The 25,519-nt window shown below is 41.9% G+C and overlaps 1 protein-coding gene across 1 annotated transcript in view; it reads right to left on the reverse strand.

The window, feature by feature from the left end:
• Positions 1-14,925: 14,925 nt before the first annotated feature.
• UNC79 (unc-79 homolog, NALCN channel complex subunit) overlaps positions 14,926-25,519 on the reverse strand; it is a 97,542-nt gene continuing 86,948 nt past the window's right edge. Inside the window, 5 exon segments of the mRNA XM_035888719.1 lie at positions 14,926-15,126; positions 15,802-15,843; positions 20,618-20,695; positions 22,894-23,091; positions 24,508-24,694. Coding sequence (XP_035744612.1) covers positions 14,926-15,126; positions 15,802-15,843; positions 20,618-20,695; positions 22,894-23,091; positions 24,508-24,694 — 706 coding nt within the window.

The following is a 25,519-nucleotide window of genomic DNA, read 5'->3' on the forward strand; positions in this document are numbered from 1 at the left end:
GCACGCATTGCTCCTCTGGGGAGAGATGGGCTGCAGCTCCCTTGTGCAGAAGCGACAATTTAACGTACCCCTCTTGTGTCACAGGTAGATGTCCTACACATACCAAGGAGCTACTTCAGGGCTATAAATTCCCCTAAAGAGCTCAGACATGCACTGTGTCATGTATGCCTGTTGGTAGCTTGGGGTCCAGAGCTTTAGTGATACAAAGCACTGAAGGGATCAGACATTCAGAAAATCTCTCTGGAGAAAGCCCAAACTATTCCAACAGCCTGCCAGGTTACTGCTCATCTCTTCCTCCTTCTGACCTTTTATTGTGAAGACCTTTCTTTCCCAATTTTCCCCTTTGTTTAAGAATGTCTCTTTGCTTCTTAACAAGGAGAAATACTTCATCCCAGATATGTTTATGGGTCACTGACAATGATGCGCAATTTGTTTTTTGCTCATTAAGGACTTCCCAGCCAAACTTCAGCTCTTTCCTGTCTATTGCGTCAATTAATCTTCCATTTGGCATTTGCCTTCCTATTAACACTAACAAAATATTGTTATGAAAACATATCAAGTTGCTCTTCTTAGACTATAATCAGTCTTTCTGGCATGACATACAGTCAGGTTCAATCTGGACTTTAAGTTCACTTCTAAATTTCAGAACATGATGCAATCTGCACAAGTTCAATAAATTAAACTCTCTTTCTGCTATGTGAGCTAATCTACTTTTTCATTTAATTTTGATATGCCCTCAAAGCCAGGTATCACATCGAGAAAAAGTTGCATCTGAAATGTTTGTTGAGTGGGTAATTGCCCCTCTATGAGTACTGGAATCTACTAAGAATTGTCAAATAAACTTTTGGTTCGGCTTTATTTGTTTTACTTATAGGTCTGTGTGGAATTTCCTCCACTGGTCCGTTGAGACCCCATAGCTACCTCAGATCTCCATCTCTTGGGTCCTTCAAATTCCTTTTGAACCTACTCATCATCTTTTCTGTACAGAAGATCTTTACACAGAGACACTGGGGGTGGGCAAGTTCCCATTACACTTCTCAGAAGGCTTCACAAATATAAACACGATTTTCATAAAACTGCTCTGAGTTTTATGTCAGTCTTACCTCCCTCACAGTATGATGAGGGAACTGAGACAGAGATGCTTTGTCCAAGACTGGTGCCACTCCAGGACCAAGAGAATGGAGGCCAGACCTCTATTCTCCATGGCCCAGGGCATTCCTGTGCAGGCTCATTTGGTTGCTGACAATTACTCAAATCAATGTAATCACTGTATCTTACTTAATGAATACCACAGGTTAAACAAAGGGTTTTTCCTATATGTATATTGCGTAGCAGGGCTATACAAGTCCCAGATTTAGTGTGCCTCACAAAAGCATAAAACAGTTGTTTCAGTGCTTCAGGGACAATTTAAACCTGTGGAATTGAATGTAATATCAAAGTATATACACATGAAAATATGACTCTCTGTGATGGCAAAGGAGATCAGATAATTTGAGGACATACAAATTTAATTATGTATATATTATTTCTTTTACTCCAAATGTTTTGTTCCTAAGCATTAATTTAGAGGGGATTTTAGCCTGGCTAATCCAATAAAGAGCAATGACTTGGAATAAAAACAGCAACAATTACTCCAAGTCCTCTGCTTTCTCTTGTAGTAAGCAGCCTATCCCACCATTAGCTTTTAAGCTTTCAGACACGTCCTTTCTATCTCACCCACTGCTGACATTTCCCAAGTGAACCACCTCTGTGGACAGCAGCGTTTCAGCTGCCATGGGATATCCTACAGCTGCCTTATCCAGCAAACCTAATCAACCTGCTGGGGAGAGCTGAATTATTACTGATGTAAGACTGATTGAAATTAGTGATTCCCTCCACTTAATCCCAGTTTGAGAAAACAAGACTTTGCACATATAAATACCAAGTTATCTCAAGAAAGTACGGAGCAATAACAACCACAAATACCTGCACCGTTCTGTCAGTACTGCATGAATTACTGAATACATGGTAAAACATTTGAATGCTGATTCCAAGTTTGTTTCTAATTAGCATCCTGGGTATAGCTTTGGATGAGAACGAGTCATAACAATTACAACTTATCAGATTTCTTAGGGAAGATCTCAAGGCTCTAGCCCCAACCATCCACATGTCATAGGAAGAAGTTTTAAATAAGCCTTCACAGATCTGGCCAAGAGCCTTTTTGTATGTCTTTGTGACCACAGCTGATGCTGGAAGAATAGCCTCCAGGGACAAAGGCATCACAGATTCCCAGCCTTGGACATGGCACCCTGGATTAGGAGTAGAGTAGAATATTTCAGCTGGAAGGGACCTACAACAATCGTCTAGTCCAACTGCCTGGTGGCTTCAGGGCTGATCACAAGTTAAAGCATATGTTTGCATGGCAAAATGAAAAGTACTGTGGAAGTCAAGGAACACTGCCAGACTTCAGAACAAGTCCAACACCACGATATCAGTCAGGGAAGGAAACTGCCCAGCCTGTCCAAATGAACAACTCAGATCTTTGGGAGAGACAAGACTCCACCAAAAGTACCACTTAGCCTAAAATTGTTCTGATGGCTCAGTATTACTGCTGGCCACAGGTGCCTTGATATATAGGTGCCCACTATCAATAAAGTTTACTTCCCTTCCCACATGGGATGAACAACCCTGCTGCAAATGAGCCCACACCAGCTCAGCTAGGACATCGCTCGCTGTTGCCAACAGTCAAGCCTGCAGATGTCCACAGAATGGGAGAACATGGTCCCAGCCGGTGTCCTGATAGCTACGGGGATGCTGCTGTTCACAAGAGCCAAGCCCTCTGAAAGTACTGCGTATGCTCAGCAGGCGCTCTCTTTTTTTTTCAATCATAAAGACCTTGCCGGGTTCATTCACAGAGAATACTCCTCCTTATGGTTTCTAGCCCCTGTAGGCCAGATGGTGAAACTCTGCTCCTGAGATGGTTTCCTGAACCATGAAACCAGTGGAGGACCATACTCCAATCACCCTATTTGCTCCAAGGAGTGCCTTAGATCACAAGAGACTGTAATGAAGTCATTAGGCCTACTGGAGGAGAAAAGAGCTATTTAAAGTAGATCTAGCACCAGAACTGGACTGAAGTGGAATTTTCCATTTTATAGTGTGAAAGACGAGGCTGTGACTGCGCCACGCTGCTGCAGAATTATCCATGGATCCAGTTAATGACTCCTCCCTTCAGCCTTGTAAAGTTCCCTTTCTGAATTCACAGTCAGCAATAAAGCAGTCGATGTTTATCTAAAATGCTTATAATGCTTCCCCCTCCCTTGTGCTCCTTGTCAGTTTGTCCTTAGATTGCAAGAAAATATATTGTTTATCCACCCTGGATGCATTTCCCCGAAGTCTAGGGAAGACCTCCACATACAGCAGGTGCTGCTTTTAATGAGCAAGGCTTTTAACTTCCCTAACTATGGTGCCACTACCAGCAGTGCTATTTGCTGCATGCCGTGGTTTAAGGGTAAAAAACAAACAAAAAAAACCCCCACAACAACAAAAAAACACTAACAAGAGCATCAGCTCAGCACATAGCCTTTCCCTTCCCTGGGCTATCGCAGAGCATAAGCCCTCTGAAGGTTACTTCTCTGCCAGTTTCAAATATTGACCTTGATGTCTTGTCCCTTACAATATTCTTTAAAATCCATCATCTGCAAACTCAGTTTAAGTCAGAAAACCTAATTAGTAACAGAGACAATGAATAACAAGCTTAAGGGGAGGGAGGAGAGAACCTCTTGCAGGTGGCCAGCTCTTAGCTGAATAATTCTGTGTGCAATGGTCATGCTTCAAAAATTTAATTCTCTGTAATTTCATTTAGGACAGGGAAAACAAAACAAAATGAGCAAAGTGATATAGGATTTCATTTATATTCTGACAGGTACATTCATCTCAAGTTTACCTATAACAGCTGCAGTTACTGTTCCTTTCTTCCAAAGCATTTAATGGTGTGAAACAAGTGGCGATAAAAAAAAAAAAAACAAAACAAACCACCACACACAGGACCTACTTGGCATTGCTATTTGCTATTTTTAGCCTAAAAAAAGAAGTCTCCCTACTGTCAGGCTGATTGTATTAATCTGAGATTCCTACAGTCCTTCAGACTTGATTGCTTTTTGATTCTTGCTTAGTAGAAGTGGCAATAAAGAAGCTGAAATCATAATTCCTCTTTAGAAGGCAAAGGGGAGGCCACTTCAGTTCTGTGGTGAGTGCCACATTTTGTTGCTTTAATTAAAAAGTTGTTCCGAGAAGCTTAACTGCTTCTGCAGTATTCAGAGCACAAAGAGGATGGTATTTACAGAGACACTTTGGGGATCACCCTTGCAATTTTTCTGACCTATACTGATGTTGTTCCTTAAGCATACTGAGGCAGAGAAGCAGTCATCAAATTTGAAATATTCTTTTTGTCTTGAAAAAAAATCAGTCCTCTCCGTGATGGAAATGTATTTTCCTTTATGTAATTCTTAAAGTGCTATCCACCTCCATTAAGGCTGCTAAAGGGAGATTTTCAGCAGCGGAACACCCTCTAAAAACCAAGAAGACTTAAGTATCAAGCAGTAATTAAAGGCCTTTAGCCCAGAACTGCAATGATTTTCAAGTGCCTGCTCCCTTTGAGATGAATGCCCAGAAACCTCTAAGGGTCAAGGTTTTCATTCCCTGAGAATGAGCATCACTGTACAGCCATGAGCTACCGTTCTTTCCTGGAGGCAGCAGCGGCTGACGGATTCATCAGCGTGTGATGCAATCCTCCAGGCTCCCTTGAGACACAGTGTTCACTTTTCAAAAAATCAATGCACTTCACTGGTACTTTCAGCTTTTCATATGACAACAGCATTGAGAATTAATATTTTACTGAGATTAATAACAGTGGACTAAGGTGGGCAGGTAAGATCTGGGTGCGCTTTAGCATGACAGGAGAGCTCAGGTAAGATGCTGTTGGCTTAGAGAAATTAAGTTAAATCACATCTAGGTTTTTATTTGATAACGCCAGGATCCTTCATGTTGTCTGTGACTATAAGATCAACTGTTCCTTTTGCACCAGAATCCTGACAAAGCTCCTGCTAGCTTTAGATCTAAGCTCAACCCAGACTACACAGATGTATTTGAGGTGCCTGCTATGTTTCCCTCTGCTCTGGGTACTAGCAGAAATACCTTTCTCATGGCAAAACAATGAAATTAGCTGCAAGGGTTAACAAGGGATGTAAATGTCCCATCATCGAAGGTTCAGTTCCTCATCTCTGAAACTATCCACTGCTAGAAAATTGAGTTACAAGTTAAACTTGTTGTCACCAATCTTTTGCTACAAGTCAGAATTATCCAAACCTACAGTTTTCACCTGCTGCGACACTGAACAGGAAAGGAAAAAGCTCAGTCCCACTCACTTCTTCCAGTGGGATCCTCAAGTCCATCTCCTTAAACAAAAAGGTGGGGGGAAAGTCAGGATCTGTCCTTCTGTCTGCAGATGGCACCTGAGAAGAGAGTACAGCTGAAGCGACTTCATTTACTCAAAGATAATTACCTAACAAGGGAGGTAATTACTTTTGTAAAAGTTATGCCCTTAGGGCTAGCAAAAATTAACATGCAGCATATGCAGGTCTTCCTTGAACAAAGCAGCTGATGCCTTCCAAAGGAGGACCTCAAATCTGAAAGCTTGCTGCATCCTTGTTACTGAACTGGGGCTCAGCTCTCGAGCAATCCAGCCAGTACCTTCCAGAGGGACACAGGTCCCCCTGTTCACTCCCCAGTGCCCAGCAACACCTCCAACTCTCCCCTCTACCTTTGCAGGGATATTGGTGGGAACTAACACAAGGTAAATGGGACAGCCTAGGGTCCTCTCATGAGGGGTCTAAGTATCAGCCACCACAGAGGTGGTAAGGACTTGGTTCAGGCTGCCTAGAAGTACAGCAGAGGCTGTGCCTAAGACATACCTTGGTCTCAGGCTCCTGGGAGAATTCAGCTCGGGCACAACTTAGACACATGCTACCGCTCCCTCCTGCTCACGATGTGCTACCTCCAAGGCCATGCCGCTTGGCCACAGCAAGGATGGGAGCGAATGCCTGTGATGTGAGGCAGTGCCCTTTAGTTATGAGCCAAGATCTAGTTTGAAGGGTTTCCCAGCATCTTCAGATGCCAGTTGTCCTAGGAGAAGCCAACCCTGTGCTGGTTATATGATCTATGTTGCTTATCTCTAGCTTTTCCTTTGGAACTCTCTTGTAACACCTCAGCTGAACCCTAATATGTGTGTGCTTTTAAATACCCCCAGTTGCTGTCAATTCCCTGAAAAATAGCCTCTGGCTAAAATTTAAGATTCAGGTTTCTCAGTAAAATACCAGTTGGAGAGGTTGCTCAGGGAAGCCTCAGACTGACACAGATCTACCTGCACATCTAATTGTGACCTCTCACACCAGAAATGGGGCAGGAAGAACTCCTCCTTGGGCCTTCAAGTCTCTACAGGCCATGCTCTGTGCATTTGTGAAGAGGTAAGGGAAACCAAAGTCTTGCCAAACCCCCTCTTGCTTTGCTGAGTGGTGAGGGAGTAGCATTGTGTCACACTTGGGATGGTCCATCAATGGAGGCCACAAAGGGGACCGGTTATTTGTCCCCCTCCCCTTCACACATCCCAGCTAGCACACACTCACTGTGAAGCCCAGGAGAGATGCCATGGTACACAGGGAAACACTCTCAAGGTGGGACCAAGCAGAGCCTTGAAATGCTGCTGTGGATTTAACTTCCTAACCATGTCATTCTGCTCCACTTCATGACACTTGAGGCAACATTATTAAATTCCCTACTTCTAATACCCTCATTTGGAACAAAGCATCTTCAGCAGCCCTAATGCTTGATCTCAGTCTTGCAGTTGGGGAAAACCAGCAGCTGGTTTGTGATTCAAAGGGAACAGAATGATAACCCACTGAGGCTACTTCTGCGTGTGGATGGCTGAGTCACAGGAATAATTGGACAATGCAGATCAGTTAAGCCTAATTCAGTTAATAGGATTAATTTGCAAATTATTACACATTAGGTGAATCAGCTGCAATTCATTTTTGACAGAAACGTTAAAAAATGTTAACATAGTTACAATGAAACATAGATAAATACTGCTGCTGAATATGTTCCAAAGCAGGCAGTCGTAATGCGGAAGTTTTTGCCTGCGAAGGCTGGGGATGAATAGATTTAAGTTTCATAAAATCCTTGGGGTGGGGAACATATTTTCTTCCTGGCTTATGTGGCTTTTCTCACCCTGACCACTCCCAATGAATCTTAAATAATCATTAGAGATGGGCTGAGGAAGTTCTGACTGGGATCCAAGCGAAGATGTTGTTGGGACTGAGATATGGGTGTCTGGTGCAAGGAGAAGGAAAAAAAATGGTTTTAAATTTGAAAGCTGGCTTAAGAGTATCAGTTGGTAAATGATCTATCTGGCCTTCCCACACTCTTCCTAGGAAAGCCTGGGAACATGTCTGGGCTATTGTTATTAAGTGATACACACTTAGAGCAGATGTGCAGTCTGATATTTGAACCAGCTTCAGGGTGGCCATCACTGGGAGGGAAACACCCGTAGTACTTTAGATGTTATTGGAAGGCTGAAAGATGCTTTGGTCAGGTACAGTTAATGGGATCTCCTGAGCAAAAGTAGAGCTGCAGCTACTGGAGCACTAAGGTGATTTAGGAAGATGCAGCGCTCTGCAGGGGTGTGATCAGTGCAAGCTGAAGAGGCAAGATAAGCACAGGAGAACAACTGTGCCGCACACACACCCCTGACAAAGAAGAACACCTCCGTTATTGGCTTGATTGTGCAATGATGGCAAAACCTTGTGTTGAACAAACTATCTGAAGGAAGAAGATCAAATCGTGGCTGCATCCATTTAGCGGTTTAATCTGGCACCTCCCGGGAATCAGCTAGCAGCAGAAACGCGTATCGCTGTGGTGCTCGGTCGCTTCACAGTATCAATCCATGTTCCTTCTGAGCTACAAATATGGGGTTTGATCCTCAACAGGTATAAATCGTGCCTCTCCGTAGATTTCAGTACGTGTCTGGCGACAGCATGCACTTGCTTTGGATCTCACTAATCAACACTGTGTACACAGGGTTTCCTCAGTAGTACAAAATGAGTAACAGTTTTAATTAATTATTTCTTTTAATGATGGTCCTTATATTCTGTTTTACTGACACTTTCCTGCATGGCAAGGATTCACAGCTTTAGAAAAGCTTTTGTAAAGAACTTCACTGCAATCAAGTTGACTTCAGGTGAAAGCCACGGAGCTGCCAGAAAAGCTATCCTGCCTAAAGAAAGGATTGCCTGTAAAATTTTTATTCTGTGTGTAAAGCTTCACAGGCCTGCTACTGTTCCTTTCTGAAAGGATTTAGAATAGTAAACCAGCAGTAACAGTTATGTTGCCCAGCTGCTGAATTATACATCAATAAAATTGACCTAGCATTAAATCGTGTCTACTAAACTTAGAGCCCCCTGGCTGGCAGTCGTGGCTTGTCAGGTGTGATGGGGAGCTGGTGAAACGCAACGTCAGAGTAGGTTACCCGGGGTGGTGCACGGAAGGCTGCTCGCCAGTCGGCTGGCAGCCCTGTGGTGTCTATCAAATCCAGCAGAATGCTGGAAAGTAATTCATGTTGTAGACTTCCAGTGACTGAGTTGCGGATTCCGCTTTTCCATGTTAATGCTTCATAACTATAATGGGAAACCAGCCACCCTTCCCCAGTGCTGCCAGCTCTTCACAACCTCCTGCTCCTTGTACACAAGTGCTGATGCACAGACCGCACACAGCTCCCAGCTGCAGGATTTAGGCACCACAGCAGCTCACCAGGCTGGCCAGGCCTTGTCCTCACGCAGCCTTCTATTATCTGACCCATGGCATTTCCAACAGCATTTCGGGCATTCCCATGACACCCCAGCAGCAAGCACCAGGAGGGGGGGACACTGATGCCAGGGGTGGATTCGGGCTCTCTCTGCCTAATCCCTTTGGAGCTGGAGAGGCATCAGGGCACCTTCCCCTCCAACTGCTGTTCTCACTGCTGTCCCTCGATGCTCAGCCTCCAGCTGAAATTGTGCTCAGCAGGGAGAGGCAGAAGTGAATGGAGTAATTCAGAGTTATAAATCAAGAGACAAACACAGAGCCTTTCGTTTCAAATTTGCATCAAGCCAAACAAACAGCGTGTCAGCTTTAAGCCAACTGTAATGCTGTCGCCTCCGCCTGATTTTAGGCAGACTGCTGAGACGAAGCCCCACATCGTTGACTAAATGGCCCTCGTGCAATCAAGAGGCAGATCTGACTGAAAGAGTATAGACTTTGGCCGTGCCGAAGATTCACATTTAAGATGCAAGAAGAAAAACTGTGGATGAAGCTCCCCCAGAGCGGTGTGCAGCTGGGGGAAGAGCACAGGAACCTTTGCTGCAGAGCTCTTTTCCAGAACACGCTAGCGAAGACTAAACAGCCCTGGGCTCTGGTAATCTTCATCCAGCTTGAAAGGAGGCCCTGCAGGCCAGAGTTCAGGGAGATCTTGGGGCCCAAGAATGTTCGTCAGTCCTAGCGCACATCAAGTCCCATCACAACATGAAAAATGGAGCCAGAAAACCAACTGTGTGTTTGTAGGGCCTTTGACCCTGCCGCGGCTCTAATGACATGGCACAGAAACGTGACGTGTAAGATAAGGCATGTATGCGGACAGTAACTGATGTGCAGCAAAAGCCTTTTTGCCTGTGTGGTCCCGTGCGTAGCTTGGACAGCAGCTTTCTTAGCAGGCAGCAGGAAAGCACCGTGCAGCACCCGGCGCAACCCTTAACCTCGCCTTCAGGACATCGAGTTAGGTAACGCAGCGGTACGGCGCGCCCGCGGCCGGTGCGGGGCTCTGACCGTCGCTTCATCCAAAGCGCCCTGCATTGTGGAAAATTTCACCGCTCAGCACGCAGTAAATTCTTTTACTAGGTCAGGCCTGGTAACAGGCATTGATTTAAGCAGCTTATCGCAACAGATGACTAAAGGCTGCTTCTGAACGGCAGCTCTGTATGATCAGCCAGAGGATGGATTCTGCTCCTGGTGACACATCCCCAGAGACGCAGCCGTGCTGGGAGTGTGGCAGAGCAGGAAGATCGGCCTCTGCTATTCAGTAGCATTTTTAGGGAACACCAAATGTTGTTTACTTCCTAATCTTCCCACAGAATATAAAGAATTGCTGCTCTGGGCTATTTCAGAGAGATAATGTGAGTGACTCACTTGAGTTGTATATTGACCTCAGGCACCGTAAAGATATTTTACAGTGCTTTTAAAAACAATTAATGCAGATATCTGTACTTCTGAAGATGCCTGGAGTGCACTTAAGAGATTTTCATGAGATGTTAAACCACACACATCTGGTCAAGCCCCATGGTATTTGTTATTATCAGTCAACACATGCCTAATCTTTGGTCATACCCTCTTCCAGTGTATTCTCTATGCTAAAGCAGCGTCTCAGTTTTTATTTACAGTCTTCATTTGCCTACATATAACAGCTCTATTAGAACCATATTAATCATAATTGGTGACATGCATACTAAACCCTATGTTCAGGTATGGAAGTAGGTTCTGTGACCAGCTTTTATCTCTAAACCCTGAACTGAAACCAGATCTAAATTCCGATGAAGTCTTAAAGTGTTTAGTTACAGACGTGGATGCAGCAGGTCTGCTTTTGGCTTAGTAACTATCCACCACTATATTTGCATTTTTTTTGTGTTTTGCCAGTCTGAATACTAGATGCCTTGAGGCAGACATTTTGCTAGGCAGGGAAAGCACTTGTGCCATGTTATCTGCATTCGTTATCCACCGAGATGCCTGATCACGGCTTCTACTTTCTACAAGTGACTTTTCAAGACAAACTTTCACAGGCTCTGCTCTTCCCCACAAATTACGTGTCTTCAAGTTTCCACAATCCCCACTAAACCCATCCGAGTTCACCCACCTCACACCCAAGGGCCTCATATTCCTTCCCTCTCATTGCCTTTCAGTTGTCTTTCAGATTCACCAGGTCATAGCAGATCTCTCGCTCCTGTGTGTCCCGCTTTCCGGGGCCCAACAGCACTTCCATTTCACTAGGCTGACCCCAGGCTCCACCATAAGTGAACCTGGGCCCTATTTATGTGGTTACCCAGCAAAGTTATCATCTATATTGCAAACACAAACATGAAGAAGACACAGCCCAGGAACAGAAGGAGCCGGTCCCACTGAAAACACAGCCCACAGCTCCTTTTCTCCTGATGGCTGAAGTTACAACGGCTTACCGCGTAGTCAGTTTTGAACTGCAGCCCTGCAAAGACACGGCAAGACGGGTTCGATGAACAAGAGGCCTGAGGTGATGTGACAGGAAGGGCTCACAAAATGGGGCTCAACTGGGATCACCACCAGCATTTTGTATGTGAGCAAGGAAGTGCCTACAGGGCACTATTATAGAGAAATCCCCAATGCCTGTTCTGGAAATCAGCATGCCAGGGGGCCTCTCTGAAGTGCTTGTACATTAATGCACACTGTGTGGGCAATAAGCATGATGAGTTAGAGATCTGTGTGCAGCTGCAGGACTACAGTCTCATTGGGATCACAGAGACGTGGTGGGATGGTTCCCATGACTGGAGTGTTGCAATGAAGGGATACTGGCTCTTCAGCAAGGACAGGCTGGGCAGACAAGGAGGGGGTGTTTTTTCTTTCTGTGAGAGAGCAGCTGGAGTGCTTCTCCCTCTGTCCCCCTCTGTCTGGGGATAGATGAGGAGCCAGCTGAGAGCCTGTGGGTAAGGATAGAAGAGAAGACAGGTAGGGGCGACATTGTAGTGGATGTCTGCTATAGGCCACTTGAGCAGGAAGAAGAAGTGGATGAGGCCCTCTACGAACAGGTAGGAGCATCTTCACGCTCACAGGCCCTGGTCCTCATGGAGGACTTCAACCACCCCGATATCTACTGGAGGGATAACACAGCAGGGCATAAGCAATCCAGGAGGTTCCTGGAGTACATCAGTGACAACTTCCTCACTTAAGTGAAAGAAGAGCCAATGAGGACTGGTGCTCTGCTGGACCTTGTAGCGACCAACAACAAGGGGCTTATTGGGGATATGAAGGTCAAAGGCAGCCTTGTCTGCAGTAACCATGAGATGGTGGTGTTCAGGATCCTTAGGGGAGGGAACAAGGTAAAAAGCAAGCTCACAGCCCTAGACTTCAGGAGAGCAGACTTTGACATCCTCAAAGATCTGCTCAGAAGAGTCCCATGGGATAAGGACCTGGAGGAAAGAAGGACCCAAAAAAGCTGGTTAATAATCAAGGATAACCTCCTCCAAACTCAAGAGCAGTCTGTCTCCATGAGTTAGGAGTCAGGCAAAAAAGTCAGAAGACCTGTGTGGATGAACAAGGAGCTCCTGACCAAACTCAAACTCAGAAAGGAAGCATACAGAAGGTAGAAGCAAGGATGAGTATCCTGGGAGGAATATAGAGACATTGTCCAGTCATCCAAGGATGAGGTTAGGAAAGTTAAAGCCCAGCAGGATTTAAACCTTACAAGGGATGCCAAAGATGACAAGAAGGGCATCTACATAGATGTAGATAGATGATAAAAGGAAGACTGGGGGAAATGTGGGCCCACTGCTGAGTAAGATGAGAGACCTGGTTACACAGGACATGGAAAAGGCTGAAGTACTTAATGCCTTCTTTGCCTCAGTCTTTACTAGCAAGACCGGCGTTCAGGAATCCATCTCAACATCAGAAAACTCTTTTTTACTTTGAGGGTGAATAAGCACTGGCACAGGTTGCCCAGAGAGGTTGTGGAGTCTTTGTCCTTGGAGGTATTCAAAGCCAGCTGGCCATGTTCCTGCGCACCTGGCTCTAGGTGGCCCTGCCTGGGCAGGGGGCCTGGACCAGATGACCTCCAAGCGGTCCCTTCCAACCTCAACCATTCTGTGATTATGTAATGACTATTAGCTGATTAGTAAGTGACAAGGGAGTGGAAAAAGGGATAGGAACATGTATAATCATTTCTGTATCACTTTGTTCTTTCTTCCCCATAGTCAGTCAAAAGATGGAGAAAGAATGCCGTTTCCCTCTCTTACCACTACAAAAATCTGGGAAGAAGCCCTCCCTTATCAATGCGTGCAGGTCTGTGCAATCTCAATTCAACATGACAAAAATCGATGCCTGAAACACGAAGAAATTATCATCTGGTGGATGTCTTCATAATCTTCACATCAAGACAAATATTTTCCAGAAACTCAAAAACTCTGCTTGGTCAGATACAAATCACTCACCTCAAGCTTATGATGAATCTTAGATTTTCTTTTGGGTAGACTGGTCCAGTTTAAGCTTAGACTATGTTAATGTGAGAATCTGGGAAGGAAGGAAAGCCAAGTCAGTTTCTCTCCACTGAAAACACAGAGGGGCATCTTTTAAGCAAGGTAGCACATGCTTTACTGTCTTTTGATTAGTTGGTTACGCTTTTTGGGGTTGGTTTGTTGTTTTTTTTTTTAAAGCATAATGGTGCTTTAATGGCCTATCTGCAAACATTTCCACTTTTTCTTTGGTAAATGCACTGAGGAAAGATTGACCCTCCACAACAACTGAAATGTACTTGGGCAGTTCATTATAGGTATGCCTTTCCACTTCTGTGCACTCAAGGAGGAAAAAAAGTTGATTCTGAGTGGTAATAAAGACCAGGAATTTAATAGCATTTGAATACACAACTTAAATGTGTGTTTGTTATTCTTCTAATCAGTGCATTACAGGAATAAATACAGAAAATACAACTGTGATTGCACAGATTTAAGTATTAATTACAAGAGGTGGTAAATCATGGTTCTCTCAAGATTTTATGTAAAATCCACTGAATTAATTGAGTCTCCTTAGAGCCCAATGGGCTTTGGCTAAGTCCCTTAATGATATTAAAATTCATCTGTTATTAAACATCATGTTTAATACAATAGTATGCAAATGCTGTGATTTGTAAATATCATTATGCAAAAGTTCAGGTCCACTCACAAGCCTCTTGAAGTCTGCAATGTAATTTCCGTAGACATTATCAATAAGAATACATCTGGGATATTAATTTTTAATTGCACTGTATACAAGTATTGACAGAAGAATACCATACAGTAGTCACAAAATTAAAGAGGCTTCTATGAAGCCTACAAAGAAGAGCAGCACAGAATCAATGAAGTACAAGCAGTATTTCAAAAAATAATAAATCAGACTTGGCAGTTTTGGAAAACAGTACTGAGAAAAAGACAAATGAATTGGCACAGTTTAACAACCTAATTTCTAAGTGCACTTTATAATAACTCTCCTTACAAGCTGCTGTTTTCCCAGAAGATGATGACAAAAAGCCTCATTAGAATATCACTATTTTATAGTGACAGGTTTTATTGCATTGCCAGCTGTGAATCTAAAAAAAAAAAAAAGACCCCCCCCAAAAAAAACTCCTATAAAGGTTCCTAAAAACCCCGTTTTCTTTTGTTATCATCAAAAAATAGCAACATAGCACTTCCATATGTTTATGAATACCCACAATTCTATTTTTAAAAAAAATAGAAGTTAAAGAAAGTGATTTTTGTCTTTGCTTCAAAAATAATGTAAAGAAACATTTAAGAACAAGATATTTCAATGGTCAGAGAGATATGTACAACGTGATAGATTTGAGTCCAGTCCTGCAAATACCTGTTCACGAATGTAGACTTGAGAACCTGTTGATCCTGAGTAAGTGTAATTAAAGACTGGCAGGATCAGGCTCTTAGCTTCACCCATTATAAGCTTTTCCACAATCTGGCCTGGGCTAAAAAGTATAGATACAGTATATACTCTGTATACTGATTTATACAAAAGGTCTTTTACAGCTCTAACCCTGTTATTGCTAGGCTAAAAATGAACATTTGGAACAAATTATATGAATCATAAAGGATAAAATTGAGATGCAGCTTCTGACGACTGAATTTCCACTTGAGCCATTTTAAATTGGGTACACTGTAGCCATTTGCGGAGCACAGATGAGCTATTGTTCATCTGTCCTGACCCCTGTAACATCCTTAGGCTGTGGTGGTTGACATTGCTCTGGATGGCTTGGAGGCGTAGCTGGAGTCCAGCAGATAAATGCTGTTGAAATAATGCAAAACATTCAGTTTCTTTCCTTTAATACATACATTAATACAGCATTGTGAAAGGTACTGGTTGCTGGCCAGGGAAAGTTCCTCCACTGCACCAATGTCACATTTCTTTCTTCCACATCCTGCACTGTAGTGTTGCCACAAAAGGCCAATGTGCTTACAGAAACAACTCCATACTGAGACCAACTCCCAACACTTCTATTCTCATCACCAAAATTCTCTTGACTGGCAAACCACACTGATCCACCTTGCTCTCTCTTACAAACAGGGCCAGCTGGCACAGTTTTACCCAAGCAAGCAGGCCCACAGTATCTCCTATAGAACCAAAATCCATCTCCCGGCTCGAGAGTCCCAAGAAAACCACAGCTCAGGGAGCAACCAATCTCAGTAAACAGGGAGAAAAGGCCCTGCCGCGGAACCTGGTTAGAGGGAAGTGTTTCAGAAGGGAAAGGGAAAGCAGTAGTGATTACAGGACAAGTAGCTTAGCTGATGATGCTCTGTGTATGCTCACACCTGAGACCTTCAGTGGCTGAGCCATCCAGTGCATCTGTATATGCTACAGTGTTCTTTTTTCAGCGAGTTTGGAGACCACTTCTAGCGATCTTATTTCCAGAATTTACAGAAATGTGTAAGACTAAGAATAAAGGTAGAAGAAACAACTTACCTTTAGATTTGACTGTATCATTGGCAACCACATTGGTATGAGCTGTAAGAAGAGAGGTATATTTTGTTATTATACAAGTGACTGTAAACATGCTCCAGATACTGTGAGACAGAGAAGGGTATATCTAATGCATTTAGCTGTCTGAATGGACAAATTGGAAAATGTGTTTATTTTTAAATTATGCATATGTTTTGGGGCAGGTAAGTCTCAGAGGTAAAGAAGCCAGCTTCCCTTGTTTGTAGCTTGATGAATCAATCACCAGTAGCAATTACTGAAATCCTTTTTAAGGCAACGATGAGAGTACAGAACAAAAACTTGTTAATCACTTCTTATTTTCCTTGTGAGGGTGTTTCTGTATGTGCAGGTGAGCAATACTGGAATAAATATAGTAAACATTCTGCATGGCAAGGTATACATCAAGAACTGGAATAACATGCAGCAGAAGTTCCTAGAAATAGGCCAGATATTTAAATGGTAACCAGCATTTTATAAGCCACTAGTCACATCAGTGCTTCACTGCAGAATGTGACCTGTAGGCCTGGGAGCACAGGTAAAAACTCTAACTATCCAGAACAACAAGGCAAGGAGGTCTGCAAATCTGTCACCCATGATTGGATGGATACGTATTTCAGTCTCCTCTTGAGAGAACTTTTATTTCTGAGTAAACATAACATGACAAGCTTATGGAAGACAGAGAGGAATTTCTAGCAAAAGTATTCATGTTCTCCAATATTAATTTAACCACTGAGGTTATTCTAAAGTGTTCCTCCAAATGGCATTAAAATTTGCAATTTGCCAGTTACGCTACCAGGAGCTGCAAGTTCAACCTAATCACTATTGACAACACTAGATAAAGTGCTATTTCCCTTGTGCAAGGAACGATAGTTGTTTCAGTTGCAGTGCTGTTTTGCTGCAGAATCATATGCAGCTCTGATCCTCTGTCAGGACTGATTGCAGAACCATATTCAAACCTCAGCATTTACAGACAGATGAATGCCAAAACAGTTGGAATGCAGCTGGATGCAGCAGACGTGTGAGTTCTGTACATCCTTCCGTGAGCTCTCGCGCTAATGAAGTGCTTAATAAGATCCAGTGACCGCGAGTCTTGACGTGTTTTTTGGAGAGGAGGGAACAGGTAACCATATTGAGAAGCCATGCTTCGTGCCCTACTGCTATCAGCAAAATGTCACTGAAAATTTCATCCAGCATTACTGAAGTTCCTATGGAGCTAGCCAGTGGTGATAGGACTGGTGTCAGAAGTACGTCAAGCAACAAGGGAAACTAGGCAGAAAACTCAGGGTACCCCTCTGCATCTGAACCAATTCACTGGACATCTTGTACAGTCAGCTGAGAGAATCAAGCACTTCTCACATCCAGTTCATCTTGTCCCAGAGCAGGTATCTAAAATAGATCAAGATGAATCACATCCAGAAATACCTGTTTATCTCCACTGACTATAAAAGGCACTCACAGAAGCTAGCTCATATTGGTATATCTACGCTGTAGAGGTCTAAGGTTAGATACAGATCATTGTCCTCCAGCACCGCTTCTGTCTTCCAGGGTCTGGACACATTGAGGGAAATGAAACATTATGCTGCAGGCACAAGCGAGCAAACTCTCCACTCCTACAGCTGCCAGTTAAATAAACGAGACAAGAAGACATTTTTATCAAAGCATTTGCAGTTTATTACCTAATCCCCAGCCAGCCTTTTCTTCACAAAGGAAGAATACATAAAGCTAGTTAGAAAGAACAGCTGGAAGAACAGACTGCTGTCAGACACTGTCAATTTTTCTGAGTTTATATTTTCAACAGAATTATGTGGATTCCAGTGCAAGTTTTGATGGAAACAGCCTGGAGAACAGGTTGCTCACCATGCTTTTCTGGCTCCCCAACTCTGCTGCCTGCCCAGTTCTCTAGAATACTACCCAGCAGCTGCTGAAGCTGCCTAAAAACCCTGGATCTCTGGAAAAGACATTGTGATTTGGTGAGCTGCTCCCCTCACTACTGTAGGCTCCCAAATTCCTTAGAAATACACCTATTGGTCAGACAGAGAGCTGTGATGAGCAAGGAGCTGGTCTCCATCATCAATGGCTGTCCTGGGATGGACAGTTTATTTGACATAGAAAAACAGGAGGAAAGCTGAACACTTTCATTTCAGCCCTCCTAAAGCAGAATGCTTCCACTCAGAGGAAGCAATTAATGAATTAAATATATATGTGGGTATGTGTGCTTTGGAGTAAAAATATATATGTTTTTATATATACTCTCACTCCAACTTAGAAAGAAAAATAAATACATAATGGTTGAAATGTTTTCACAGGAAAGAAACTTTGTTTTCCTCACCAGATTGGTAGTCTACCATCATATCCAAAAAACATCCTCTGAGAATACATTGAATGTCTCAAAGACTACAGGAAGCAATCGAGACATGTCTCAATGCTATCAGTGAGAGTTTTAATTTAATAGTGAAGGCCAACATCATACCAGGAGAAGGAAACCTCACAGCACCAACACAGGGAGGAAATGAAGGAACGCTTATCTCAGGCATAAAGCAAGCTCTTCTTTCAGTGAAGGAAAGCTGAATTGTTTATGTCTTCTCTTTCTCTCTTGTTTTAGGACATATTTTCCCCTCACTTCTCATACAGAAAATGGCCACCTAAGATAGCTATCCCATAAACCGCCTGGCACAATGTGACATGCACCACCTTCTCATTGTGGTGCATTAAAAATATGTGTGCATTGAACCATGCAATGACTTCATTAACAAATTAAGTTTTTGCAGCACCTGATTTCTTAGGTGGAATAAAAGACACTGCAGTAAATATAATTATATGAATGATAAATGGTCAGGATTTATCAGTGCTACTCTGCTCAGTTCCAAGAGGAAGTCACTGGGAATTATTAATTTTGCTGAATGAATCTCTGGAAGAGTGTTAAGAATGTTCTGTTCAAAAAAATCTCACCACACTATGTCTTTTTCTTCAGTGAAAACTAAACCTTGTCTGAAAGGCTTATTTCTAAAATAAAAGTAAAAAAAAAAAGCTTTCAAGCACAAGTTAAAATAGTCTCATTACCAAACGCAGGACAATAAAAGATTGTCTAGAATAAAACAAGCTAGCAAAAAACCTACCCAGTCAACTAGCATTCAAAGAATTTTCATCCTTGCAGACTTCTGAAGTAGGAGTAAAAAAGTTCAGATCTTCTTCACACCACTGAAGAAGAGACAGTCTCAAAGCTGATCCCTTTTTTTAATTATAGAGGTGCCGCTCACTTACTGGTTCCTGTGTGAGTAAGCTTTACACTTCTGCCTCTTTGAAGGACTTCAAACATACAGTAAGTCTTTCCCCAAATCATGACACTTACTTTTCAGATCTACAATATTTTTTACAGTTAGTTAGTTTTGAAAAAAACTAATAACCTGGGACTATGAATCCTATAATGCTATTATGTATGTATACTGTTCCTGCAGGATTTCACTTCAGGGCTAAGTAAAGGGGATTTGGTCACCCAGATTCTTCTCTTCTATCTCCCATCCACTGAACATGAAAGAAAGCTTAGCACCTTAACTCTGAATTTCACAGGTTTATGAGCTTGATTTTGTAGTAACAACAACGTCCTTTTAACCTGATTTAGCATATTATTGATATATACTCTCAAATATAACCCCCTGAAAGGATTAATTTGAATTGTGACAGGAATTTGGCCCTGAAGGCCTCTCTCTTCACAGCTTTAAAGCCATTCTTCATCCTTGTCAAATTCTGGACATCCTGGACTGACTGAAAGAGAAGCCCATATATCTTCCAGGGACAGCCACGATCACTTTAACATCCCATAGTGACAGAGTTTCTGTAGTGAATCAAGTCATTACTGACTATAAATCTGTATTTTCACAATGAGTGTGAATACTTTCATGCCAGTTGACATCAAGACCTTCAGTTTTAGCTACTTCATTTTCAGTTCCTGCTTGACCATAAAAGACTGGAGTAAAACAACAGTAAGAAGTTTCCTTTATGGCAACAGAAGACCTATATAAACCAACATATTTCAGTTACATTTAGAGTGTGTTTAACTACTTAATTTGTTGATATTTTATGTGAAAACTCCCTTCAGAATAATGCAGTGGGAAAACATGTGAAAAAGGCTAGTAAAATCGATCTATGCTTTTGAGGCTACCCCAATCCTTTGGGAATCTGTTCTGAAAACACTGTGGTGACCCACAGGAGACTGACCACTGATTTCCAAAAAAAAAAGAATTTTATGTGAATGGAGCATGCAGGATTTGATTTTCTAACCAAAGAAAACCCTGTTACACATCCTAGGGGAAGAAGATTCGCTATCAAATAATATTTGACTAAGCCAGACAAGTAGGTATATAATAACAACCTATTATCAGCCTAAAAGAATGTGAGGATCAGAACAGTGAGGTGATCTGCAAAGGGCCTATGATGATTAAAAGTTAAGGAATGGCTGAAAATTCAGACAGTACCTAGAGGTTCTCAAAGTCAGTGACACCAGTTGAGTCTATTAGAGGAATAAGACCACTGAAACAATGGAAGAAGGAAATAGATCAGAAGTTCATTTAGAAAAAATCAGGAGAACTCGTGTTTGCGATTATGGTCTGGTCTTACTTCTTACCAGAGATTTTATTTTTTGTTATGCTCTAATAGGTTTTATTTCTGCATTAGCATTCAACCTCAACTTTTTCAACTTTCTTTTTTTTTTTTGAGTGGGAGGGGAAGCAGAGGAAAGTATGTCTAGAAATCACAACAGACAGGCAACATCATTAACTAAATATTCATGGTGCAGTATGCCTACCTTTACAAAGATAGTAGAGTTGCATTCCTGTAGAGCCTCCATTAAACTAATCACATGCAGGCATACCATTTCCACCATCTTGAAAAAAAAAATCAAGCATAAACCAAAATTAGTGTCCAGCATAACAGTGTTGTAAGCTAAGCCAACAGTTTCAAAAAAGAATCTTCCTGTATTTGCTTGGAAGTTATCCTGAATCACTACCTGTGCATTTATTAACCAATGACATATAAGATTAAATACTACATGAGCACATAAGGGACATTTTTCTATATTTAGTTTTCCCCTGATGCGGCAACACTATGTGTTACATATTTCAAATTGCTTGATGTATTTTAATTTGTATCACACATCAAAACAAGTTGCCTTCAGCTTTGTTCTTTTCAGACATCATAAATCCTTTTACATGCCTTTGCTGTGTTGTTCTCATCAATCAGTGTGTCAGAAATTTGTATTTTTATTTACTGAATCTTTGAAAATTAACATACCCACAAAACCCATCTTTTTTCTCCCATCAAAAGACAATTTATTGTTCTGAACTGGCAGCTAGTTCATAATTCTTCCATTTTGTACCATGAATAATGACAGACGCAAATATCAGTTATTTGGTAGTAGACAGCATTTTATGTTTTATATTGTTTAAATTCATAAGTACAAGATAAATACTTTGAGCCAGCAGTGAGTATTTACAGTGCCCATCTGAACTATGAGTAAATTCCCCTCGATAATAATAAGCTTAGCTTTTATGTAGTGCTTTTCATCTTCAAAGAGCTTTACAAACACTAACTAATTAACCTCACAACACCCCTGTGAGACGGGCAAGTATTATTATCTACATTTCACAGTGCAATAGCTGAGGCAGAGAGTTTAATAACTTACACAAGCCACTTAATGACATACTTTCAGAATAAGGATTGGAAATTGGGACTTCCAGGTCATATTCTTGTCCTAAGGCTTGACAACAAGCCTTTGTGTCTGACTAAACAAATGGCTAGTTAGAAACATTATGTACATTTCCCGTTCATTCAAATGGAGCTTCATGAACTACTGTTCCCAACAGTGGCTTGTCAACCACAGAGATCTCACTACATGTCAGAGGCTAAAATATCATTTAAAGACAGCTTTAGGTGGTCCTTGCCTGATACAGACAAGACATAAGGGAATAGTAACCGGTTCAAAGACATTCAAGTGCAGCCCATGCAATTACAATTGAAAGGGCAAAGGTCCATTCCCACTTGGGGTGGAAGATGTTTCACACGGGGAAAGGGGAATTACATAAAATAATTTCCATATAGATAGCAGGTCTCCATTTAAAAAAGAAGAAAAACCCAAACCAACAAAGAATGAAAATCCCAAATCTTAAGAGCACCTTAGAGGACTGGGCTGTATAAAAAAATCTTTTTCACTCAAAGCTAATATCAGGTTCTCCAGAGCCAGAGCTACTAGTTACCGTCTCAGTTAAAGTTAAAAAGTTTTGACAAGTCATGCCAGAATTGTCATGACTTTCTGGGAAGTGAGAAACACAATACGTCTTGCCTACCAGAAACAACCTCTCAATTCTAAGCCTGCAGGCACAGAGAATCATTAGTCAATGAGAAGTAAAGGTAGCACCTATGAGAAGGCTGCTGGAACACCTCTGGCTTGTTATTGTACAAAGCTGCTCCAACAGCAGTGAGTAGTTGAGATAAATAAATGCTAAAAAGTGATTTCCAAAAAAATGGTCTGGACGATTTCTGGACAGAGTTAACACTTCCCTTTCAAACCTTATCTCTAGAGATACCTCCTTCATGTCACTCATTACTCGAAAATGTTTCCAGAGATATTTATGTAGCGTATTTTTGATGAGTAACCAATGGGTTATGAGTAATCAAGTGTCAGCATTTGTGTATTTTTTTCACCATCAAGTGGTAAAAAATATTCAAATGGATATTGACAGAATTATTCTAAAACACTTAGTTGCTCCTGTAAGGCAGAGTCAGATGAAACAATAGGACCACTGTGAAGAGCAGTAAGATGCATAAAATGAGACCTGACACTGGGAGCCTTTCATCCAACAAGCAGCGCCTCTAGCTCTTAATTCTGTTTCAGGCAGATCCTGGCTAGACCCTGTTTCAGGCCCGCTGTGAGGTTAAACCACTACTAATTAGCTTTCCCTTTAATTTCTCAAAAGCATCAAAGTTGCTTTATGATGTTATTCATAGTCCAATGTATTCCACTGAAACAAAGCCAAGCCGTCCGAGTTTAATCTGTACTAAATCTGTACACAGCACCTGACTCACCACTTTGTTATGTGCCATCAGCTGTAGAATGCTAGGTGTCACTCGGCTCCAGAACTCCAGGGCTGTAAGGATTGCTGTAAAGCTAAATTCATTCTGATTCTGGACTGTTGGAGCTACTGCTGTTTGTTCACAATACACTGTCCAGAGCTGAGCAAATATAAATGCATGGAAGAGGGAACACATGTGCAGAACAGATGTCTGTAGAAACAGAAAATAGAGGAAAATATTTATTTAAATAAGTGTATTAGGATACAGTGCAGAGGCTTTCATCAAAGCACTCCTCTGTCATGCATCCCACTGCGCAGTCTTGCCCCTTGCTTTCCCACGTTTCCCTCCCATTAGGAACTAGTGAGTCAAGTATACTTGCTAACATCATCTCCATGTTTAAAAACTAGGTTTATATTTATGGACTAAAAGCTGCATTTGCAAACACACACTCCCATGCAATCTTAGTGAATGGCATTAAGGTCAGTCCCTTTAAAGAGAAGCTTAGTTTTGCAGAACAGCTACTCAGGACTAGTTCTGAGACTTTCTTGATGGAAAAGTCCACTGCAGTCTGTGGAAGGCCTGGAGGCTCTGGCATGTATGACTGTATTTCAAAGATGCTGCTGGGGTAAGTCATTCAGATTCTGATCACCTGAAAGAAAGGCTATTGTACAAAATACATCATCTTACATCTGTTCTGTTAATCTGCCATCCATTTCTACCTTGCTGCGACAGAACTGCTCACAGTCAAGGAAAGTGAGTTTGAAAAGCTAACAGAGAATTCATTTTGCATTCTCAAGCATGGCTTTTTGCTAATACGTGTTATATATCACAGTGACTGAGTCTCCAGGAGTGCTGGACATTAACTACTTCATTACGAGAAAGGTGCTTCTGGTCAGAGATGCTTTCGCAGTTTGCAAGTCCAACAGTGATTCATGCTCTGTGGCAGTATGACTGCACCAAACATTGCAATAGTTGCTTGGTAACTGGAAAGAGGTATTTGAAAGAGCAAAAAAAGGCCAAAGAAATGAATGCAAAGCACCAGTGTCTTGGCCGAGTGAGGGGAAAGAAAGGGGGATTTTACATACAAGATAAATGTGTCATCATTCTGCTTCTGTTGCTAATAAAAGAGGCAGGCGTGTCAGAGTGCTGCTGCAGCTGTGTTAAACTACTGTCACAAGTGGCTTATGATTTGCTGTAACTCTTCGTGTCCAGAGCATCTTGAGAAAAAAAAGTTTTGCTTGAACCATCATTGTTTGTAATTAACTTTTGATCATAACATTATTAACAGGTTATCCAATTCTACTATACAACTAGAATAACTTTCTAGAGATTTGCTACAGAGATGGTCATTGCTAAAACTTCAATTTGGAATTCATTTTTTCCTTCCTCGCTCCTGTGCTGAGATATTTTGAAATACTTGAATCTCCAACTTAATTGTAGTGATTTCATCACTAGTTTTCTAAGCATGAAGAAGCAGCTATGCAAGAAAACAAAGGTTTGTGTCCCTAGATCCCAGGTTTTAATATGGGTTTACCCCTCCTTTTTTCTTATGAAGAAATAAGTAAGTGTTTGTAATAATAAGGTCAATATATAACACATCTCCACTTAAAACACAGAATCCCTTACCTTTGATTGCTCTGGAAACCCAATCAGAATAACAATAAGGTGGTCAGCAATTTGTGAACCCGCATCCAGTGGAATAGGCATGCAAGATGATGGAGAATTTGGACAGACAACATTGTGTGTCAGAGACCCCAGAAGTAGCCAGGACAGCAAACGAATGTGTGAGACACATTCTATGAACTCTTTGGGCCTGTCAAGAAAGAGTGGATTTTACAACGATGCTAAGTTTTCTGGTTTTCCCCCAAATACGGGGGGATTTCCTTATGCACACTAGGCAGATGCAGTCACAGTGTGCTGGAGGTACAGATCACTGGCACAACTTATGGGAAGACTAGAACCACACAGAACTTAGTGGACTTGACGTACCATTAACAAGTCCAATAGAACATACTTGGTGGGTCTAAGAAACAGTCTCTATAAAAGGCTAAAACATTCACAGATTCACTGGTTCCATACACAGTGATTTTTCACACAGAAATCATCATATGGGAAGGGCTGACCAAGTGGAAATGTCCCTCTCAGCTTCCCTGGACAGCACACTGTGACAGGGTGATGGCAGGAAATTTTTCATTCCACAGAGAGCTCCGAGGCAGGCACCATGCCTTACTTCCACTGTGTTCCACTTCTCCATCAGTAAAGTGGAGTTAACTTCTCTTTTCCTTAGCCTCTTTTTGGACATTTGGACTGCATGCTTTCGAGGGCAGGGACTATGCTTTTTTGTGACACTTATTCATCCACCATCTAGTGCACTGTCTAATTGTAAAGCAATGTGCTTATATAATCTAAAACAGAATAACACTTTTCTGGTGTCATCTTGTCTGTCCCCTTGCTGCTAGCAAGTTCAAATTACATACTCATTTGAATTCATAGGCACAGGAAAAAAATAATTGGGTTTTGATCAATAAATCACTACTTACTATGCCATTCTCACTACTGTTTTTCATTTCCAATTTGATGTCGTTGACAAGGACTCATAGCACCAGAGAGGCATTCCATTATTTATTTTTTTTGAATA

Source organism: Egretta garzetta, unplaced genomic scaffold (genome assembly GCF_000687185.1).
Source record: "Egretta garzetta isolate BGI_Z169 unplaced genomic scaffold, ASM68718v1 scaffold361, whole genome shotgun sequence".
Taxonomy (NCBI): domain Eukaryota; kingdom Metazoa; phylum Chordata; class Aves; order Pelecaniformes; family Ardeidae; genus Egretta; species Egretta garzetta.